Source organism: Galeopterus variegatus, unplaced genomic scaffold (assembly GCF_000696425.1).
Source record: "Galeopterus variegatus unplaced genomic scaffold, G_variegatus-3.0.2 Scaffold476, whole genome shotgun sequence".
Taxonomy (NCBI): domain Eukaryota; kingdom Metazoa; phylum Chordata; class Mammalia; order Dermoptera; family Cynocephalidae; genus Galeopterus; species Galeopterus variegatus.
Genome location: NW_007726587.1, coordinates 118,226 through 141,045, shown reverse-complemented (window position 1 = coordinate 141,045; position 22,820 = coordinate 118,226). Strand labels below are relative to the sequence as shown.

The window sequence follows — 22,820 nt, the reverse complement described above, 5'->3', positions numbered from 1 at the left end:
CTATATTATTTCCTGTAAAGGCAGGGCAAATGCCCTTTAATTACCGATTTTCAGGTTAATGATTTGTTGTAATTGTCACCTCCATTGATGGCAAGTGAATGTATTTCCCTTCATTCATTCATTTATTTATTTGTATTCCTCTGGACTCATGGTTTTTTACAGTTCTGTATTTTACAGTCTTTTGTTTATTTACATTCATTCAGTGAATTATCCATTCATTCATTTATTGAAGTTTCTCAAATTGTCCTAAAATTGGTACCTGGAAGCCCCTCCAAATTTGTGCCCGTGTTCCTTTGTCTCAGGCCCATAATTCTTTGATTGCTTTCTTGCTATTCTGGTTGTATCCTGTTGGTACAGGATGACCCAGTTTCACCTATTTCCCTTCCTCAGACCTGGAATTGGCTATGTCTTCAAAGAACCCTTATTCATAATTAGAAACCAAGATCTGGGTACTAGGAGTGCCCATTGCTCCTACTGTATCATGAGTTTATATTGATAATTCAAGTTCAGATTTCACATTTCATATTTTTTCCTCTTTTGATTTTATGTTTGTAAATTAGTGTGAAAACTTGCATTCATAAATGAAAACAAAGTTATTTGAAATATTGAAAAATTTCAAACCCACAGAAAAGTTGGAAAAAACCTGTCACATATCCTTCACTTATTCACCCTTTGTTAACATTTTGCCATAACCATTCTGTCTCTCTCTCTGTACACACACACACTTTCCTTTTGTAATTATATGAGGGTAGACTGCAGACATTATTTTACTTTACTTCTAAGTATGTCAGCGTCATTACCACCCCTAAGAAAACCATTCATTCAATAGTATCATTGATTTGCAATCCATACACAGATTTTCCTAATTGTCGCAGATGTCCTTGTAAATTTTTCCTGGCCTCTTATCTAGCTTCCAGTAAAGGTTCACACACTGCATTTGGGTATTGTGTCTCTGGTTTCCAACAATCTATGTCCTTCCAGTGGTCTAGGTTTTTTTCTCATGACAGCAAATCTTTGGAAGAAGGTGGGCCAGTTGTCTTGTAGAACAGCTCCATATTCTGAGTTCATCTGTTTTTCCCTGTAATTAAGTTCATCTGGGACACCTCACAGGTGATGTGTTCATTCCACTTCATCAGATCAGGGGGCACGTATTATTGATGACAGGCTTATAACCACTGGTGTCTCCGGTATAAATGCACATAGTCCCTTTGTAATGAATACAATTAATAAATAGTCTGTAGGGTGATACTTTGAGACAGTGTATCATGTTCCCCAATAGCTTTTAACCCAGGACATTTAGTATATGTTGATGATCCTTTCCTAAACCAGTAATTACATTGGGAATAACAAAATGGGATTTTCTAATTTTGTCATTCTGTCCTTGTTTGTCAACCAGCATTCTGACCTTTCTCTTTCTCTTTTAATGGAATCATAGATATTTTAAAAAATTCAGTAGTAATAATTTATTATTACTTTTATTATTTTTGATGTCCCAGTTGTCTCAAATGTGGCCAGTGGGAATTCCTTCAAACTGGCTTCTGTGTTCTTTTGAAATGACCAATTAGTCTTTGAGCACTGTTAGATGTTCTAGGCTCACTGCATACTTTCTCTGCTTCAGACCTGGAACCAGCCATTTCCTGAGGAGCTCCAGTTCTTTATATTGGTAACTGATATTTAGAAACCAAAATCTAGATTCTGGGTACACTCTTTGCTACTTATAAGTCATTGCTTATAAGATATTTTAATGGGAAAAGGTAGTACATATATTTAAAGATTATGAGTTCATATTGATAGGTGAAATTTAAGTTGTGTTACTTCTTTTTTTCTTAAACTCTGTTTTCATATTTGTATCTTTCCTCTTAGGATGAAGATTTCCATTAATTTCAATTTATTAAAATTAGCAACTGTTTAGTTCACTTAATATGTGAGGTTCTAAAATCTGGGGAAATGAGTGAAATACAGTCTCTGAGTGTCCATAATTTGGTTTACTGGGTAAGAAAGATAAATATGTATGAGTACAGTAATTATAATATGTTGCGATATAGATTAGATGTGCCAACACTGCTGCAGGAGCTTTTAGAGAGATTTATTATGACTAAGGGATGGAAAAAATCTTTACAGATTTTGGGACAGGTAGGATTTCTACAGGGGAAGACTGGGGAGTAAGTACATTTTTGATGGAAGAGCAGATCACCAAATCAGCAGAATGGGGGAATAAGGTAGAAGGAAAATAATGTTCTATTTATGTCTAATACTCGTTGTTTTCTTTATGTAACTTTTCCCTCCCTCTTTACCTTTGCACTTGTGTCAGCCCTCTTCCCCCCAATCTAGAATTCCCTCCCTCATTTTCATCGTACCAGCTGCCTTAAGATCCCTGAAAAAACTTATTTTGAGTTGTGCTTGCTTTCTTTTTCCTGTCTCCAGCTTTGTTAAGGGAGTAATCACTATTGTTAGTGTGCCTTACTGTGGCTTCCAGATCCTTTCACTCATTACAGAAATTGTTGCTTCTATTCTGCCAATGACTTGGAAATCATTCAATCTGTTAGGTTTTAGTGTAAGGTAAGAGTAAGTGAACCCAGCATGAGGGCCTGTGTGGTCTTCCAGTGAGATGAATGCTCAGGCTCTGGTGTATGTATGTATTTTGGGCATGTGGAACTCTACTTAAGCCTTTCAGCTGAGTGGAGCTTTTTATCTGCTGAATTGACTTCTGCATATGCTATCAAAAGGTGCCAAGTGAATATTAATTAGAGAATGAGTGACTCTCCATCTAAAACTAAAATATCTCCAGGATCTCTTGCTTTGTCTTAAAATTAAATAAATTAAGAATGTCTTTTTATTTTTTCTCCAGAGCTTCAGTGAAGATGTTTTCCAGTCTGTAAAGTCTTTATTGCAGAGTGAGAAGGAACTATGTAGTATATCAGCAGAGGACTATTTAAAGCAGGATGAACATACCAATTTAACTGAGGTTTGACATATTACTTTCTAAACCCTTTCCTAATAAAACACAATGTATTTTTATGCATCTTTGTGGGACTGCATAACCTATTTTTAAAATATCTAAGATTTCTATGTATTATTATGTGAAATAGAAGTACCTGTTCTAAATACTGGCTAATATAATTGTCTTAATGTATTATAGTTCAATTATAATGTATTATAATTCAACTATTTAATTTACTTAATTTAATCATTTAATTTAAGCACATTTAATTCAGTGCATAGGCATTATTGGCCACTCATTGGACATATGATACTACGTTAGATGATTCCTATCATATTCAATGATTGGTACTTTAATACTAAATTTTTCTACTCTGAACATAAAATATATGCTTGTTTCTTATATTCACTTTTTGGGCTATTGTTAGTTTTTTTGATGTTTAAATTCAAAAATGAAAAAGTAGAGATGAATTTATCTTTGCAATGAAGGTATTTATTCTGTTATTTGAGGATAAGATATACAATTTGCTCACCTCATCCAGTGTTTTCAATCTTTGTTTGAATCTATTACTATAAAAAGGAGTACGTTTTTTTCTATAATATTTCCATAGTCCATCATCATATTACCAAATCAGAGATGTGGTGTTAGGTCATTACAGCTTAAAACTGATGAATATGTCAAGTTAAAACTTTTCTTTTGAAGGGAGGGGGTCTAATAAAAATCTTGATTATTCTTATTTTAGGGAATGATTTTTTTCACATTCCTTGGGAAATTCTCTGTCTGACGTATTTCATAGGGAGATGGGCCTGCCTTTCAGGCTTGTAGTGTTTTGCCACTTGTGGCTCTTCTTTTTGTCAGCATAATTTCTGTGGCTCTTGGCTTTTATTTTCTTTACCATTCTTTTCTTTATTTAGTGAAACAGGGCCACTCTTAGTCTACTCAGTTGTTGGCAAGTGTGACAAGTCTCCTGTGTCCTTCTGCCCTCCAACAGTTTTCCAGCCTGTATCTCTCCAGCTGCTTATGTGGTACCTTTCCAAGCCCACATTCCTTGGCGAAGCCTTCCTTGATCAGTGGGAAACAAAACTCCCCTGGCATCTTCAAAATCAGCTTTTTTTTCTTCTGTGTTCAGTAAAGGAAACTTGAAAGAGTAGGAGGAATTTTTGTCCCACTTTAAGGCTGTGCATATCTCTAAGTATCTTTTCAAAGAAAGGAAGGGAATTTGTTACTTGATTATCTATTTGTTATTGAGTGCCTGTGACATGCTAGGTACTTTCCCGTGCATTATCTAATTAACTCTCACAACTCTGGGAGGGGAGTTGTATTGCCTGAAGTTTTATAGAGGAAGGGTCAGTTTTCTAGATGTTAACAATTTATCTAGATGCCTGGAAATTAACTGTAACACTTCTACGAAGTAATAAGCATAATTAATTAGAGTAAAGATTGCAGGGTAATTTAAGATTCTGACTTGGCTTCCGAATCATCAGAAAGAGATCAAAAGTATATTCAGTATTGCTTTATATTTTAACTATGCTCTTTTTCCATAATTCTTGAGAACTGATCATCCATATTGCTATCATTTTAAGTATTATATATTTTTAGCCACAGTACTTGCTTAGTTGTTCATTATTCTATCTTCAAATGGAAAAAATTTCTTAATATGATGCCATAGACATAAAGAGAATATAAATTTTAAAAATCACACTTTTTCTCAGGTTTTAAAACTAGTACATATTCTTTGTAGAAAAGTAAATACTGAAAGTATAAAAAAAGGAAATGACTACCATTGAATTGGGCAAGAAAAAGCATAGGGGAAAAAAGAGTAGAAAAAAATAAGATCACCTACCTACAACAGCGTCATCCTGAGTTAATTATTGCTTATAGTTTGGTGTATTGCCTTCCAGTATTATTTTCCATGCATGTTTTTAAAAATAATGTTGAAATTATGTGTATACTGTATATCATTTTTCTGTAACTTGTCCTTTTTATTTAATAATGTTACATTTCCTTATGCCATTAGATAGTTTTTAGAAATTTAGTTTATATAAACTTCTACAGAGTAATCTCTATATAAGAGTGTTGAAGGAAATAAATGATGGCTTCACAGAGAGTGAAGAAGTATTCCTAGGGGTCTACCCAGAGATGACCTCTCCGAGGAGGTGATCTTTGAGTTGAAACTTGAAGAATGAGGAAGAGACAGGCATGTAAACATCTAAGGAAGAAACACCCAGATCAAGGGACACAATCACAAAGCCCTCAGGCAAAAACATACAGTGTGAGGGTACTTCAAAAAGTTCTATTTTTTGTGGAAAATAGAATTAAAAGAGTGCAGGAGGCTGGCTGGTTAGCTCAGCTGGTTAGAATACTGATTTGTAACACTAAGGTCAAGGATTTGGATCCCCCGACCGGCCAGCCTGCCCCCTGCCAAAAAAAAAAAAAAAAAAAAAAAAAAGAATAACAGGAATCTTTCCATGAACTTTTTGATGTACCTGCGTACAGGGCACGTTCCAGACCCAGAAAGGGGCCCATGTGTATGAATGAGAATGAGGGAAGGCTGAAGGCATCAGCTAACTCCAGTTAGGAGTTTTCCCTGGGAAGTATGGAAGAGTTTTGACAGGGAAATGTCACAATGAGGGGACCAGGTGAGAGAGACTGTAGTAGTGCAGGGAAGAAGGGGTGGCAGGGGGATGTATTTGAAATATGTTTTGGGGGTAGAATTGATTGAACTTGCTAGTTAAGGATATGTGAATGAGGTTTAAGAACTGCAATTTGGAGCTAAGTCTTTGGTGAAAAATCTTTTTGATCATCTTTGAAAAAAGTGTCCTCTCCAAGGCAGTCAGCATTTTAGTGCTTTATGTGTTTTTTCCTTTTTCTCAGCTCTGTCAACAATCTAAGATTTAAAAACTCAAATTAATGGAGCTTTTATTCCTTTTTATTCAGGTCACATTTCTGGGTTTTAATGAAGAAACAGATGCTGCTCATACACAGGTATGGTCAACTTATTGCACTGGAAAGTACCATGAGAGATTATTCTGAACAAATTTTGAGAGCATGAAATATTTGCTTTAATGCCCAAAGTTTATATTAAACTCTTCTGATATCTTCCTTTTAGAGTTAAAAGGTGATATTTTGAGGTCAACTTTTAAGTGCATTTTGGACATTTTTCCTGAGTATTCCTGTTACAGAAAGCAGCTTTAGGTTTGACCACAAAAGTCATTTATCTGAGGAGGTTGCAAATCACAGGTTGACTTTTCTTCCATTCTGTGCATAATATAGAATGTAAGACTTTTTTGTTTATTTTGATGGTTTTCATAATTTGACTTCAGCAGTAAAATTCTTATAGTTTTAGTTGAGATGGAGTTAAGTTTAAAAGATAAAGTTTATAAAATTTTTGCAATTAGCCAATGCAAAAATTTTAGCCTGTTTGATGTAGGCAGTATTACAGAGGGACTGATATTTGTGATTAGGATCAACAGAGGAAAACTTGGCAGTTATGTAAAGAATTGATGAAGTCTGTATAGATGTATGTATGTGTTAGGCATACATTTTTCCTCCCTCATGCTGCATCTTAAAAATTTGTGATTGCTACATGTTTTCTTTGGTGGCAGTAAAGCATCTCCTAATAGAGGAAAAAAATAACATAATTCAGTTCTTTCTGAATAATACATATCAGGTGATTATGAACGAAAACTCTGCTATATGTTTTGATTGTGTTCTTAGGAAATAGTTTGGACAGAAGGAACAAGAGACATATTCCTGAGAATATATGGCTGGAGAGAGAAATGTTTCAGTGTTTCTCTAATATTCTTCCTTTAAGAGTTAGTGATAAAAACATGTTTATAAACGGAAGTACTCTATAATGGGTTAAAGACTTTAATAATTCTTTAGGTAAAATATTTATGTAAAAAGGGCAAACAGGAAGAAAAATAAAAGCTATTTTCTTCTCCTTTCATCTTAATAAAATTTTCAGTTAAGGTCTAATACAGTACCTTGGAGAGAGGAAAGTCAGAAAAATGGACTTGTATTTTACAAAGTTAAACTTAAGGGCCAGTCCGTGGCTCACTCAGGAGAGTGTGGCGCTGGTAGCGCCGAGGCCGCGGGTTCGGATCCTATATAGGGATGGCGGGTGTGCTCACTGGCTGAGCGTGGTGCAGACCACACGTGCCTAGGGTTGCGATCCCCTCACGGGTCAGGGAAAAAAAACAAAAAAACTTAAGCTCTTAGTAAGTACATTCTATAGCCAAGAATCCTGCATGAAAAATTCCAGAGTTAATTAAACCTGAGGGGGACTGTAGGGTGTTGGGTGCTAAAAACTATTAAATGCTAATTGTCATGGGTATGTGAGATATTGTGTATTTTTTTTTTTATAGCTTGATATGTTTGAAATGCTATAGAAATAGCCAGTATTGAATTTTAGGACATTTTAGGACATTTTAGTACATTTTATTTTTGAGTTCTTAAAAATTTTATTATCTGTGGATAATAAACTGTATATGTTAATTGTTATGAACCAGAACATTTATTATCCAGTAGACCTTATGATTTTTGGATAGGGCCCACAATATAGGAATCTTAACAAAAGTGTTATTCTGCAGTGTTATTTATTATTATTATTATTTTAAATTAGGATTTGGCTGCAGTTTCTTTGGAGCTTCCAGATCTTCTGAATTCACTTCACTTCTGCAGTTTAAATGAAAATGAAATTATTTGTATGAAGGATATAAATAAATCATCAGATAGAAGCAATGTTCCTCTAAATCAGGTAACTTTTATACATGCTTTCTAATGAGTTTCTTAGGTCAAATTTTACTACATTTGAACATGAATGTTAAACTTTTAAATGCTTGAATGAAGTTTCTTTTTTGTATTTTTTAATGCTATTTCAAGGAAATATGATTTATAAGGAATCTAACTTATGAAACATTGTCATCCCTGAAGTATAGAACAATTTTTGTCATAGCTTATATATTAGATTTTCCATTTGTGAAGTTTCATAAATGGAATGCAAATACATATTAATTTTTTTTCTGAATATTCATTATTTCTGGATTTATTGAACTTCTTCCACCTTTGTATAAGCCATGAGGACTTTTCCTCTTTGCAGTCAATTACAATTTATGTAAATATTGTGCTATATGTACTTCAACTCATTTTCTGTTTAAAAAAAAAAATTCTATGTAAAGTGGACATTTGATGTGTTCTTTATTTATAAACAAAAATGTTACCATTTCAAACGGTGGTTATTTTATAATATTCAGGTTTTAATTCTTTACCAAGTATGATTTTGTTGATAATTTTTTTGAATAAATCATTGAAGAAAAATGCTTTGCGGGCCGGCCTGGTGGCGCACTGCTACAGTGCGCCGCTTGTGAGTGCGGTGGTGCTCCCGCCGAGGGTTTGGATCCCACATGCAGACCGGTTCCCGCTCACTGGCTGAGCGAGGTGTGGGAGCAACACCGAGGGTTGCGATCCCGTTGCCGGTCCCGGTCCGGTACAGGCGCGACACTGAGGGTTGCGATCCGTTGCCGGACACGAAAAAAGACAAAAAAAAAAGAAAAATGCTTTGCATTTTAGGAGCTAAATCATACACAATTGTTTAAAATTTGGATTACTTCAGGTATGAAAAACTGCTGTGTTCTTTATGAGATCAGTCAGTAAAAGTAGAACTGCTTGCCTCATTTCCTTAATTGTATTCTTCATTTGTATTTACTTTGCCTTATTTGCTAGGATATAAGATTAGCTATTATATTTGGTGCCTAGTTTTTTGAATAAATCATTCGTCCACGCTTGCATTTTCTTTATTTTTTTTGGTCCTTTTTTGAGACCGGCTGCACCACGCTCAGCCAGTGAGCGCACCAACCATCCCTATATAGGATCAGAACCTGCGGTGGGAGCCCCAGCGCCGCACTCTCCTGAGTGCACCATGGGCTTGGCCCAACACGCTTGTATTTTCTTAGATAATACGTGGGGGGAAGTCTGGTGACTTGTATTCATAATCAGAGCTGTAAATATTATTGTAATTTGTAGTAATAAGGAAACTTAAGTAAAAGGAGGGGATGATTCTTTTATTGTGATAGGAGAGAAGGAGGTAGCGTGCTGGAAGCTACTGGAAAATGGGATAAAAAAATAAAATTTGTTCCTGCCATCAAGTAGTTTACCATGTAGTTGGTGAGATAGGTGAATGATTAAAAAAGGAAAATCACAGAGCTGTACAATAATCAAGGAAAGCATAATTGCCCAAAGGAATAGGTAGATAGTAATTTCTGTAACATTTAAGAAGAATAGGCAAGATAGAATTTGAATACCTTGGTAAGAGAAAGATAGGAGAAAAAGAGACTAGGAAGTGAAAAATGTAAAGAAAGGAAAACCAGAAAGCCTTTCAGGATGCATGCATTTCTTATTTTCTTTTGTTTGAAATTTTTTTGTTTTTTTCTCTGCGATTGTCTTATTTGTAGGCTTTGCTTCCAGATATTTTATATGTGAAATTAAAAATTGTTTTTATCATCTCATCTTTTCCAAGCGTCGTCATTCTGGAATGCTCTGTGTCATGAGAGTGTCACCTACATTACCAAGACTCAGAATTGATTTTATCTTTAGTCTTCTGAGTAAATATGCCACTGGTATAAGATACACCCTGGACACGTACTTCCATCAGAAGGGCCAACTTGAGACCACTAATGAAGATGATGATGATACTAACCAGTCTGTGTCTTCCATAGAGGATGACTTTGTCACTGCTTTTGAGCACTTAGAGGAAGAAGAGACTTCAAAGCCATATAATGATGGTTTGTTTTTTATTAGACTTTTTCTTGAAATAAGGGATTAAAGTTTAAAGTTCAGTTTTGACAGTTTTAAAGCAGACTTGTTTAATTGAAATTTATGTTGAAACTTGATCCAATTTAAACATTTTAACCTTTTTTTCTGATTGCATGAGGAATTAATTTCCTTGTGATTTTTAAGTTTATTATTATCTGGTTTTCAATTTTGCTATTTCTGTTCTTATTTAGGTAGTATTGTTCAAGCACTGTTTACCCCATTACTGTAAATGTGTGTGGAACATGCTTAAGTTCAAATTTCAGAAGAGTTAGCTGGCAGAGTTACTGCAGTAGTGTTTTTAACATGCGTGACAGCATGCTAAATGTTGCATAGACCAAGTATCCCAGGACATAGGGTAAAATGAAGTTATTTTAGTGAAGGTGTTACTTGGGGTGAATCATTCTGTTAACTAACATAGGGTAGAAGACACTTATGTTACAAATAAATATTTCATGCTTAAAGTCAATTTATTCCATTGATTTAAATTAATTTTTAAAAAGTTCTGTTCAAGAATAATTTAGTCATTTTATTCTTCTTTTCTGTAGGAATAAACATTACTGCACTAAAGAGCCAGTGTGATGCTGCTTCTCAGACTATTTCTGGTCACCAGTTAGAAACCCATGATTTAAGGATTCTGGTTAGCTCTGGACAGCAAAAGTCATTGGCTAAACCCTCAACTTCCTTAATAAATGTTCCGGGACATAAAGAACTGCCTTCTGTGAAAACTTCGGTCACAACATCAACTTCAGAGCCTTGGATCCAAAGGAGTTTCTATAGGTCATCTAATACTTCAGATAAGGGTAGTGAAATACAGAAAACCGTTTTTTCTTCTTCTCCAGCCTACTCATCTGAATCAGAATGCTCAAGTCCAAGTCCTGTTATTTTTTTGGATGAAGAGGGATATCAAAAAAGTTTGAAAGCAAAACTTGAGCTGCCTAAAATTCCTGTGATGAAAGATGATATAGAGGATTCAGATTCAGAAGTAAGTGAATTTTTTGATAGTTTTGATCAGTTTGATGAACTAGAGCAAACTTTAGAGACTTCTTGTCTCTTTATGAAGGATCCTGTCGTAGGGAAGTCATTGCAAAAGAAAGGGCACAAACATGGAAAAGCTTGTATGAATCCTCAAAAATTCAAGTTCAGTCGTCCAGCTCTCCCAGCTAATGTTAGAAAGCCAACTCCTCGTAAACCAGAATCTCCTTATGGTAACCTGCGTGATGCTCCAGATTCTCCTCGCCCAGTCAAGGCCTCAGGGGAAGACAGTGGTTTGTTTAGCCCTATTCGATCTTCTGCTTTTAGTCCTCTTGGAGTCTGTACTCCTGCTGAATGTTTTTGCCAAACAGATAATAATGGAAATAGGATTCATAAAAATCATGATTCTATTTATTACACCTATGAAGATTATGCAAATAGCATTTCATATGAAGTACTAGGTTCAGTTCTTCATACCCAGCATATTAATGCCACATCAAACATTAATAGTATTAAGACTGGAGAAAATAAAACTGTAGGTCTTAAGCACGGGGACCTTGATCAAAAAAGTAAATCTAAAAATAAATCCTTAATGATTAAAGATAGCATTCAGAAATTTGCAGCAGATCTTGTGGAAAAAAGTTTTGGCAGTGCATTTAAAGACTTACAGAAAGGAGTCTCTTCATGCACAAATGCACTGTGCCACTTAGCTGTCAAATTGACATCATCTGTTTTTCAGATGGCATTTAATGAACTGAAAAGGCAGCGTGCATTTTCACTGAAAGAACGTGCCATTGGTGGCCTGGCTAATTTTTTGGTGAGTGAAGCTTTATCAAATGCCTTAAAAGATTTACAGTATGTAAAGAAGCAGATATTTAAAAACACAGTTGCTACATTTGCTGCAGATCTTGCTGAAGAACTTGTTTTTGAAGGCATCATGGAAGTGTGTCAGTTTTCATATCCTCCAACACCTGCATCTCCACGGGGTTGGTCATTTGACTTCGAAGACAAAGTAGTGACGTCATATGCAAAAGATTTGTCTGAATCTGTAATACAGGAAGCATTCATTGAGCTATCGCAAGTTGATGTGACCTTCACAACAAAGGCAGCAGTTAGTGTCTCCACTGATAATGTCAAATATGTAAATGCAGAAAGTGTAGTGCCATGGACACAGACATTTACATTTTCCCCTTCTTTTCACAATCAAGCAATTATGGTGACAAAACCAATGCAGGAATATAGAAAGGAATACACAGTACAGCAGGCCTTGTTTTGTACTTCTGGAATTGTAACTTCTATACCAGTGCCCTTGGCCGGAAGTGCCCTTCTCCCATATCATATTTCATCTGTACATCAGGCAAAATCTCATCTATCATCCGTTGATAGTAATTCAAATGGCGATTCTGCCCAAGCACATGTTACCACAAAAATCAAAGAAGAGGAAATAGCTTGTCTCACAAATATTTGTTTACCTTCAGAACACAATCCAGGTAACCAGAGTGATTTTAAACCAACTAAAGATGTTATTGAAATGAAAAGTTCTTCAAAATTAACAAATGATCCTGTGATTATTAACAACTTTTCTGCAGCAATGGTGCATACAATTGTGAACGAAACTTTGGAATCAGTGACATCATTTGAAGTTACAAAAACAGTTGGTGAACACAGAGATTGTTTAACTAAAACTGTAAGTGGAAAAAACCCTCCTTTTTCCCACCGTGATCAAATAACACTGCAACAGAGTGAAGCTAGTAATAAGGACATGTTTGCTGACCGATTATCGAAATCTATTATTAAACATTCCATAGATAAAAGCAAATCAGTGTTCGTAAATACAGATAAAAATGCCGCATATAAGGAAGTCTTGCCTGTTCCTGGAGAAGAATCACAGATCACCTTGGAAAAGTTCCCCAAATTTCTCAGTGCTCAAGATCACTTAACTCACTGTTCACCTTCAGTTGGAAAGGATTGTGTTCTTCCAGAATGTAAAGGTTTTATGGCTCATGGATTTTCTTTAGAGACACTACCACCTTGTCCAGCTGTGGCAGACCAGAAACCTGATTTGAAGGAACTTGCTAAGGATAAACCAGTGAAAAAGCATAATTTGAATAATACAGCACTTGAGCCCTTGTCTTTTGGACAGGAAAGCCCCTTTCCTCATTCACATACTTTCTCATCTGCAGTGCTTACCTGTGTAGACGGTTTGCATGTGGAAGATAAACAGAAAATCAGAGACAGAAATGTAATACCTGATACTCCTCCGTCAACTCCTCTAGTACCATCCCAGGCTAGTTCTGAATGGGATATCAAGAAGTTATCCAAAAAGCTCAAAGGGGAATTAGCCAAAGAATTTGCTCCTGCTACACCACCTTCTACACCTCACAACTCATCTGTTGGTAGTTTGTCTGAAAATGATCAAAGTACTATAGAAAAAGAAGAGTTCATGCTGAAACTCATGCGATCTCTTTCAGAAGAAGTTGAAAGTAGCGAAGGTGAAGAGCATCCAGAAGTGGATGTGAAGTCAGATTACTCAGGGAAGAAAGTTCAGTTTGCGGAAGCGTTAGCTACACATGTCATTTCTCTTGCAACCGAAATGGCAGCTTCCCATTTAGATAATAAAACAGTTCAAGAACCCAAGGTTAAAGGCCCTTGCTTAAATGTGCAAAGTCAAAGAAGTGTATCACCTACTTTTTTAAATTGCTCAGATAAAAGTTTACAGACATTATGCAATTTTGCAGGTGAGATGGCAGCAGAAGTTGTTACAGAAGCTGAGAAAATAGCAGAAGTTAAAAGTTGTGTGCTTTTCAGGCAAAAGAACAGTTATGTTGATGTTGACCGAGATTATAGATCAAAAGAGAAGCTGGATATAGAGGTTGTAGCCCACCCAAGGGAAGTGGATCCATTTAGTCTTTCATTACCACCAAGTTCTTATATTTCAGGTCTGACATATAAGTATCCCAGCTGTGAAAGTGTGACAGACGAATATGCAGGTCACATTATCCAAATACTAAAACAGGAAAGTGGTAATAGCGAGTTAATAATGGATCAGTATGCCAATAGGCTTGCTTATCGATCTGTTAAGTCAGGATTACAAGAAGTAGCTAAGACAGCTGAAATGAAGTGTAACTCAGGAATGTTCCCTGTGCAGAGTTCACAGGAGAAAACAAGCAATGAACTGTTAATGTTCTCAAATAAAGAGCACCACCAAGAAGTAGATAAAAGAAGACAAAGAAATGGAGGTTACCCTTGTAAAAATCAAATTTGTGAAAGGACACAGGATATATTTAGAAATGAGTGCTCTGAACTATATAGTTTTTCAACCTCTCTTGCTCACAGCATAGCAAGAGATGCAAAAAAAGAGCTGACAGCATCTACATTTGTCTTGCCAAAATCCTTAACAGATTCTTGCCTTTATGAAAAGTCTGGATGTGATGACGATACTGAGTGTCACACTGAACCAGAATTTTCTAAGTCTTTTCAGCCTTCCTCGCAAAATCACAGGTTTTACCACAGTATAGGCAGCTTAAGTGGACATGTGTATGGAGAGAATGTTGTTCAAGCTATAGAAGAATATGCAAAAAAAGTAGTGGATGACACCTTAGAGCTAACTTTAGGATCCACAGTTTTGCAATTGTCTGAGACCACAAAATCAGCGGATAAGATCACTTATGCAGAAAAATTGTCACCTCTTATAAGTCAAGCTTGCAGATATTGTGACCTTAAAGAACTCAATGATTGTGGTGGAAACTCATCGCAGCACTTTTTCAGACAGGATTCACTTGTTAGTAGTAAGCCAGATTCTAATTCAAAATTTAGAAATATCTATCAGAAGTCTAGAATTTTTCATCTTGATGTTCCACAAATTCATATTAACCTTGATAAGAAGTCGGTGCTTGCTGAAAAGATAGTTGCTGAAGCTATTGAAAAAGCAGAGAGAGAGCTGAGCAATACCAGTTTGGCTGCCGATAGTGGAATTGGACAAGATGGCATTAGCTTTGCTGAAAGCCTTACGACAGAAATAATGACATCAGCCATAACAAATGTTGGACATGCTGTTAGCAGGTAAGTTTCAAATTTCCTTTTGGTGTTATGATAAAATGAAAAGTTAAACTCAATCATATGTTTCTTGGGACCTGTTCAGAAAGGTATGATTATCTTTAACCCTAAATTAGCAAAAACTTCCCTATTGCATTTGTATTTTCATATTCCACACATGACTTTCATATATTTTGTCTCTTGATCCCTTTTGAGGGAAGATATTCTCCATTTACAGAGGTGGAAGATGAGGGTTAAAGAAGATAATCACCTTGTCCAAGTTCACAGAGCTGTGAAGTAGGTAAAGTTGAATGTAGGAAACAGCTGGAGAATTTTATACAGCCAGTATAGACTATTACTGTATTAATTTACTACTCTAAAAATTTAATTTTCAAAGAGTGTTTTCTTTGTTCACAAAGGTAAGTTGTCTTATAAAGAGCATGATTTAATCAAACTGTTCTTAGGAAGAAAGCAAAAATTCTCCAAATACTTCCACTGCTGCCACCACTTCTCTTGACTGGCTCACAGTCTAAGGGGACAATTCTTTCTGATAGTCTTCCAGTGTCCTGTTCTTCAGTAGCTGTCTCTTCTGCTTAGATTCTAACACCTTGGTTAAAATGTTCACTTTTAACCCTTTCTTTCTGAGAAAACATCAAGATCAACCTCTATTATTAGTTTCTAGGGTTATATTGGTTAAGTTCCCACCAGAAAGAGAAAATGCTTCATGTTGAGGTTGAATGTAATTGAGTCACATGATATCCCAGGTTTTTTAGTAGCCTTTGTCAAAGCCATGACAAAGACTGCTTTTCTTAGCCATCTTAAAATAGGGAGGTGCAGATTGTCCCGAACTCTTGAGTCTAGTTGTTTCATAGCATCCTCTAGAGATGAGTGATGCTGTAGGTTCTGGTGAAGTAGAGGTGGTCTGTATTTGCCTTAATCAGGCAGCCTTCTTTCTCCTAGACCATGGGTTGGCAAACTGTAGTCTGTGGGCCACATGTGGCCTACTGCTTGTTTTTGTATAGACTGCAAGGTAAGAATAGTTTTTATGTTTTTTTTAATGGTTGAAAAAAATCAGAAGAAGAGTACTATTTTGTGACGTTTGAAAATTATATGAAACTCACATTTCAGTGTTCATAAACAAAGGTTTTTTGGAACACAACCATGCTCATTTATTTACATATTGCCTATGGCTGCTTTTGGTCTATAATGGCAAAGTTAAATAGTTGCACCAGAGACCATATGGCCAGCAAAGCTTAAGTATTTACTAATATTTTTATTTTACTAATACTTTCTGCCTTTTACAGAAAAAGTTTTCAAACCTCTGTCCTAGATCCACATTTTGTTTGTTCATGACTACATATTAGTTTCTAGTATGGTATTAGACACAGAATATGTGGTTAATAAATATTCAAATGTGTAAGTGTTAGTAAGCTAGGCTTTCTTAAAATTGAAGCAGCTTTCCTCCTACAAGTGGCCTCAGGCTATTTTAATTTTCCCTCCTCCTCACCCCCTCCCAATACATCCCATCCCATCCCATCCCAGCCTCATGGGAAGAAGAAATTCTTCTCTACATTAAAGTTTCTAAGACATCACTCCCAGGGCCTAGCTAAATGCCTTTGCTATTGATTCCTCAGTATTTTTACTTTTCCTTCTTAGGGTTGGGAGTAGATATGCCCTTGGAGTTTTTCCTATAAGCCAGTGCTGTCCAATTCCAACTTTTTGTCAAGGCTTGTAGAATGTTACTTTATAGTTCTTGTTTCTCTTTTCTTAGTAATTGTGCTAGGGTTCAGTAAGTGCTGACTATTAAAAATTGTCTCTAGTGTGTCCAGTTTACTGTTCCACATTTTCTGTTTCTAAGGTTAAAATCGTTTGTCTTTGAAGCGAGATTCATTCAAATGGGTTACTTTTTTTAAGGTGTTACTTGGATTATTTCACTAGTGTCCTTTTCTTGTCAATGCTTGGTTAATGAAAGTAACCATTAAAATTTACAAAGCTGTAATGTACAGAGGGGTGGTGAATGTCAAATGGGAAGTTATATGATAATGCATTTTTAGAAGAGCAAAACATCTCAGCTATATTCTCAGCTATCATTTCTGAACCAAAATAATGTAGCAATGATTAAAAATTCTTCTCCAGACCTCCTCCTGTGGGCCATTTTGGCCAGAAACCATAAGAATGTGGTATGTATCAGGAAAAATGTTCAGAAAGAAATAGTGTTCTATTGTGGTTTATAAGGAGAATTTTATAAGGAGAGCTAGTGAGCAGGGCAGCTCTCTTGCTTATTCCATTTTCGCCCTTTCATACCCTGGTTTCCACGGGACCTTGTGAAGAGTTTCCACCCAGAAGAAGGCCTTTACCAGATGCTCCCAGTGGTCTGTAGACTTCCCAGTCTCCAACACTGTAAGAAATAAATTTCATTTCTTTATAAGTTACCCAGTTTCAGGTATTGTTATAAGCAACAGAAAATGGACTAATAATACATTGCCTTTATCATGAAATTGATAATCTTATAAATTCAGAATCTGTGATGCTTTCAGTTGTATTTTTTTCCTTTTTTCCTTTTTTAGCTCAAAAGAAATAGAAGACTTTCAGTCAACTGAGTCTTTTGGTAGCCAGCAGATGAATCTCAGTATTGGTGAAGACAGCACTGGGAGCTGGTCCAACTTAAGTTTTGAGGATGAACACCAAGATGAAAGCAGCAGTTTTCATCATCTAAGTGAAAGGTAATGAAAATTTTGCATGTAATTGTGTAGTTTAGGTCCACACGCCTCAGAATTGAGCTCTAAATGTGTATTGAGTAGTATTTTAAAATTCTAAGTTAGAAAATCTGCCAGTTTCAAAATGTATTTTATTATTATTCACAGTATGTTTCTAATGGTTTTTGATATGTTAGGAATGCCTTTAGAGGCAAAAATATAAGAAACAATTGCATATAAAATTGCATAAAATCTTTATCCACATTAACTGATAATTAGAAATAATAAATGCCGTCCATAGCTGAGTCTAGGGAGAGGAAAGGGTTTTCAGCATACTTCCAGTTTCAGGGATATGTGGCAAGGACCCTGGGACTTTAGTTGAAGAGTGCCCTTGGAATTGGCTTACCAGAAGGAGAAGAGAAGAAGGCTTGGAGGAGGGGATGAGGTAGCATAAGAAAAGGAAATGGCATTTTGCCCGTTGGAATACTTTATTTACTTCAGAGTATTTTGTTTGCTGCTTGGATTAACCAGTAAGCATTAATATTTTTATAAAGTATCTATTTCGTCATAGTTTCTTATAATGCTATGTAAATCACCTATGTTTCTTATAATGCTATGTAAATCACCAATATTTCTTAAAATCTAGATCCAAAAAGGCAGTCTTTGAAACTGGTAGAAGCAAGTGGGCCAATGTCACAAATCATAGTTTGGCCCTTTCCCATAACTTTATCGGGAATAGAATATTAACATTTAATATTAATTTCTTCTCTCATCTTTGAGAAACACACCTTTCTAGGACATTTTTGCTTAGGAAATCCTGGGGCTAAAATGGGAGAACAATGGGTAGAGGCTAGTGTCATTAAGAGGACTTCTAGCCAGTTGAACAACTCTATGTAGAATGTTCTTTAATTTGATAAGAGAGCGGAGTCTACCAGGCCTTATGCTTGGTTCTGTCCTCTTCAGCATTATTTTATTACTGATGTAGAATACTCGTTTGTGGATGACTGAAAACAAGGCAGAAAAGATAATCCTGTTAACAGAACCAAGGTTCAAAAAGACAGAATCAGGATGAGGCTAAAATAATTCTGTTTGACATGGGTAAATGCATTTAGGTTCAGAAAATCAATTATTTGAATTCAGGTTGGGAGCAAAGCTTGGCTTGATAGCATTTTTTTCAGAAAAAGACCTGTGTTTCAATTGACCGCAGTCTTAATATGAACTAATCATGCTGTGTGGTATTAAGGTTCAGACACAAAGGAAAAGATAGTGGAGCTCATCCAGGATTGGTGGTGTGCTTGTTGCTCATAGATTCCAGAGCCTCACCTACAGAGATTAAGATTCATTAGGTCAGTGGAGGGTCCCGAGAATCTGTATGCTTGATAAGTACTTTGGATGATTTCAGTGCAGGTGGTTTGGAGGCCACATTTGAAAATCTATTGCTTTACATGTTCCATCTTTTGATGACATTTGCTCTTTTCTGGTATAGAGATCAACGCAGGTGATTTGGAAACACCTTGTACTTTCACACTAAGTAGGAAGTTCAGTAGAGGCAACAATTAAAAAAGAAACAATAATTTCAGATTTTTCCAAGTGTTTAGGAGGATTATATATAATGAGTTGATCAGAAAGACAACTGGTCTGTGTATGTGAATATCTTAAATATTTCAGGTGGTTTGTGACCCTTTTAGAAGTTATGTATTAGATTAGGTAAGACATAGGGCTAGACTTACAGAATTTTTGAGATAATTTTTGTAGGATGTGTCAGAATTGATAGCAGTCTTCATATGGCCGAAAGCCACAGTAAGGAATTCTGGTACTTAACCACACTGGTTTGATGGTGTAAGTATGCCTGTTCTAGACATAGGAAATGTGAAAAGACATAAAAGAAAATGATGGAAGCAGGACAGTGTTTTAAGAATGAGATGTGAAGACTATTAAGTGGAGAAATTAAGTATGTTAATGTTAGGTTAATGTAGGGTGCTCATACGTCCCAGTTTACTTGGGATAGTCCTCATTTACTTCTGCTGTTCAGGTATAGTTACTAATGATGATGACTTCCATTTTCAAATGTGTCCTGGTTAGATGAAAAATTGTATGGCCACACTAGTTAGAAGTGGTATTTTAGGGGCCGGCCCTGTGGCTCATTCGGGAGAGTGAGGCGCTGGTAGCGCCGAGGCTGCGGGTTCGGATCCTATATAAGGATGGCCGGTGCGCTCACTGGCTGAGTGTGGTGCAGACCACCCCGTGCTGAGGGTTACGATCCCCTTACTGGTCAAAAAAAAAAAAAAAGAAGTGGTATTTTAGAGGCCGGCCCTGTGGCTCATTCGGGAGAGTGCGGCGCTGGTAGCGCCGAGGCTGCGGGTTCGGATCCTATATAAGGATGGCCGGTGCGCTCACTGGCTGAGTGTGGTGCAGACCACACCGTGCTGAGGGTTACGATCCCCTTACTGGTCAAAAAAAAAAAAAAAAAGAAGTGGTATTTTATAAATAACTGACTTCAAATCTGACCCATTTTGAAGGAAGATGAGGTTAGAAAAAGGGAGTTTGAATATTTAACATTATTTAGCTCTTGTTTCTTTCCATGTTCATCTAAGACTTGGTAATGGATTTTTATTAGTAATTAAATGGAGGAGTCATTGTTATTAGCATATGCCTAAGAATTTTAATTTTGTAATTTTCTATTTGTTTAGATAATCATTCTATTAATAGTAAATACAGTGTTTGAGATCATTTTCTCTTTCTCTTTGGCTTCCAGTTCTCTGTCTATTCTGTATTTCTATATTTTCTCATTTTTAGTTTGACAGCAGACTACATGGGCAAAATTCTGGTTGTTTTAATGGTTTTATAATAAAGCGATTTTTGTTTGGACATCTTGAAAAGACATACTGAGTTTTAACTTTTATTCTCTAGTACATTATGGTTTGTGACAACTTGATAGTGTTAAAGTGAATATGGATATGTAAATTATTTGAGATTGCTTGGAAACTATTTAGAACTTTAAATCTTTTTTTTTGATAACATTGTCAACATTTACTGATGAAGATAAGATGATTTTCATTTAATTAATACTTTTAGAACCAAAATTTGGTTTGAGTAAATACTAATTTTTGTAATTGTCTAGCCTAATATTTGGGAAATATTGCGCTTATCACTGCAAACTAATGTGCTTACTAATTATTTTAATAATTAGGAATGATTAGAATTTTAAAAAATTGCATGTTGAAGGTTTTAATCTGAAAAACTGAATTTAATTTTATTTCTGACCATGGTTGCTGTTTTAAAAAATTGCTTTGCTGCAGTTTTAGAATATAGTTGCTTTCTTCTTTTGATTAGGTAACATAAGAAGTTATCTGTGTGCGGCATTAGTGACTGGCTGACCAGACAAGTGTAATGCTTAAGCCTTGGTTATACTAGCTTTATTCTGAAGAAATTGTATGTTATTTGCCACCTACTGAATTATATATAATATATGAAATGAAGGTAATTGACATAATGAGAGTATTTTAAAATCAGAAAATACCTTTTCTCCAAGTAGTTAGAAAAGGTATGTTTGGGACTGTATTTTGGTGCCTTCTATCCTATTTCCCCGCCATGCCCTCCATCCAAGCCTATCACTGTTTTGCATTATTTAATGACCTGAGAGAATGTTAACCTATGTTTATTCTTTTTAAACTTTATCCAAACTGAAGAGTATTGGCTTTTTACAAATTATATCCCAAGATTTTCCATAAGATAGTAATTTCATTGTGAAACTTCTTCATGCATTCATTTGCTATCCTAAAAGTCATTCTGTTGTCTTAATCTGTACAATAAATGTAAGTTTAGAATAATTTTCATGACCTGCTGAGGAGAAAGAAAAAGCTCCTAAATCTCAGAACCTTTCAAGTGCTTTTTGAGTAGGTAGCAGCTTTGGTCTTTCTTCGCCTCCGTGGATGCTCCACTCCATGTGGCAGCTTCAGAACATCCACAGTTATCAAGGACAGAAGCTGTTCCGAGGAAAACAATGTTCTTTACTATTCATTTTCTAGTTCAGCTCTGTTCTTTTCTTCCTCTGGCAGTAATGGTAACAGCAGTAGCTGGAGCAGTCTTGGTTTAGAAGGGGATTTGTATGAGGACAATTTATCCTTTCCAACATCAGACAGGTTGGTCCAGTCAAGAAACTTAAAAACTGATGAGTCTTTCACCACTAATGCATGATGTCATATTCTTAAAAGAATGTGGGTTACAGTGCCAATATGTATCAACCTGCTTTTCTCCTATATTTTGACATGATTCTGCTTGACAAATTTACATCTAATGAAACAATTCAACTATGCTGAGATATGACTGACATCTAATTGCAAAATATGTTACTGTTATGCATGTGTTGCTCTGCTTGCTATTTTTCATTCTTCCAATTAGTATTTCATTAAAAAGAGCTTGCTTCCTACAGGATTTCTGTTTATTGTTTTGTTTTTTATATGCAGTTTTATTTCATATATATAAGAAAAGTATAGGAAAAATGTGTTTTTACTGTGTTAAAATGTATATGTAAATGGCATCAACAGAAGCATTAATGAATACTTAATTATTCATGGTACTCTATAATATTCAAATGCTGTATTCTCTAAAATCAAATTAGTAGAATATTTTATCTTTAAATTATTTTAAATTAAATTTTATTATGAAATTACTTGGCTCTATATATCATGGTAAGGTAGTACTTCTTGGTTATTGATAACTCTAAGCATAATTTACAATTCAGTTCTTAACATGAAATGATGTGAGAAGCAAAGCTTCCTTTTTATTGTCATTTCTCCCCTTTCTAAATGTCATACGTCATATTATAACATTCATTCCTTATCACATTTTTGAAAATTGGTTTTAATACCATTATTAATTAAGGCTTTTTTTTTTAACTGCTTCTGCTGTTTTATTTGAAAAGTGATGAACCAGATGATGAAGGTGAAGAGCTTGAGGATGATGTGGAAGGTAATTGACAATTTGTTTTTCAAAGTATTTGCATGTTTTTTGGTATAAGTTTCCTTAGAAGAATCTTTACTGTTTGTGTTTGTGTTATTTTCATCAGATAGGCCCTGGGTGATCGATAAAACGTTATATGTCAGGGTATTCTCGTCCTAGATTTCTTTGTCCAGTTCAGGTCCTTTGTTGAGTGGTTTGGATTCTTTGATTGCTGCACTAATGAGTTACTCATTGGTGTAAAGATGGAAATACTTTTTTTTTTTTTTTGTCTTTTTTCCGTGTCCGGCAACGGATCTCAACCCTCAGTGTTGCCCCCGTACCGGACCGGGGACCGGCAACGGGACTGCAGCCCTCGGTGTTGCTCCCGCGCCTCGCTCAGCCAGTGAGCGGGAACCGGTCTG

At 35.7% G+C, this 22,820-nt stretch overlaps 1 protein-coding gene across 2 annotated transcripts in view; it reads left to right on the top strand.

Moving 5' to 3' along the window:
- Positions 1-22,820, top strand: part of AKAP11 (A kinase (PRKA) anchor protein 11) — a 35,533-nt gene that overhangs the window by 4,319 nt on the left and 8,394 nt on the right. The window contains exons 2-9 of one of the 2 annotated variants that reach the window (XM_008569200.1): positions 2,849-2,965; positions 5,879-5,926; positions 7,566-7,700; positions 9,459-9,723; positions 10,300-14,788; positions 17,329-17,484; positions 21,516-21,599; positions 22,382-22,428. In XM_008569200.1, coding sequence (XP_008567422.1) covers positions 2,849-2,965; positions 5,879-5,926; positions 7,566-7,700; positions 9,459-9,723; positions 10,300-14,788; positions 17,329-17,484; positions 21,516-21,599; positions 22,382-22,428 — 5,341 coding nt within the window. Of the gene's footprint in view, positions 1-2,848; positions 2,966-5,878; positions 5,927-7,565; positions 7,701-9,458; positions 9,724-10,299; positions 14,789-17,328; positions 17,485-21,515; positions 21,600-22,381; positions 22,429-22,820 lie in introns of those variants that run through there. The other variant, XM_008569199.1, reaches the window with a different exon arrangement.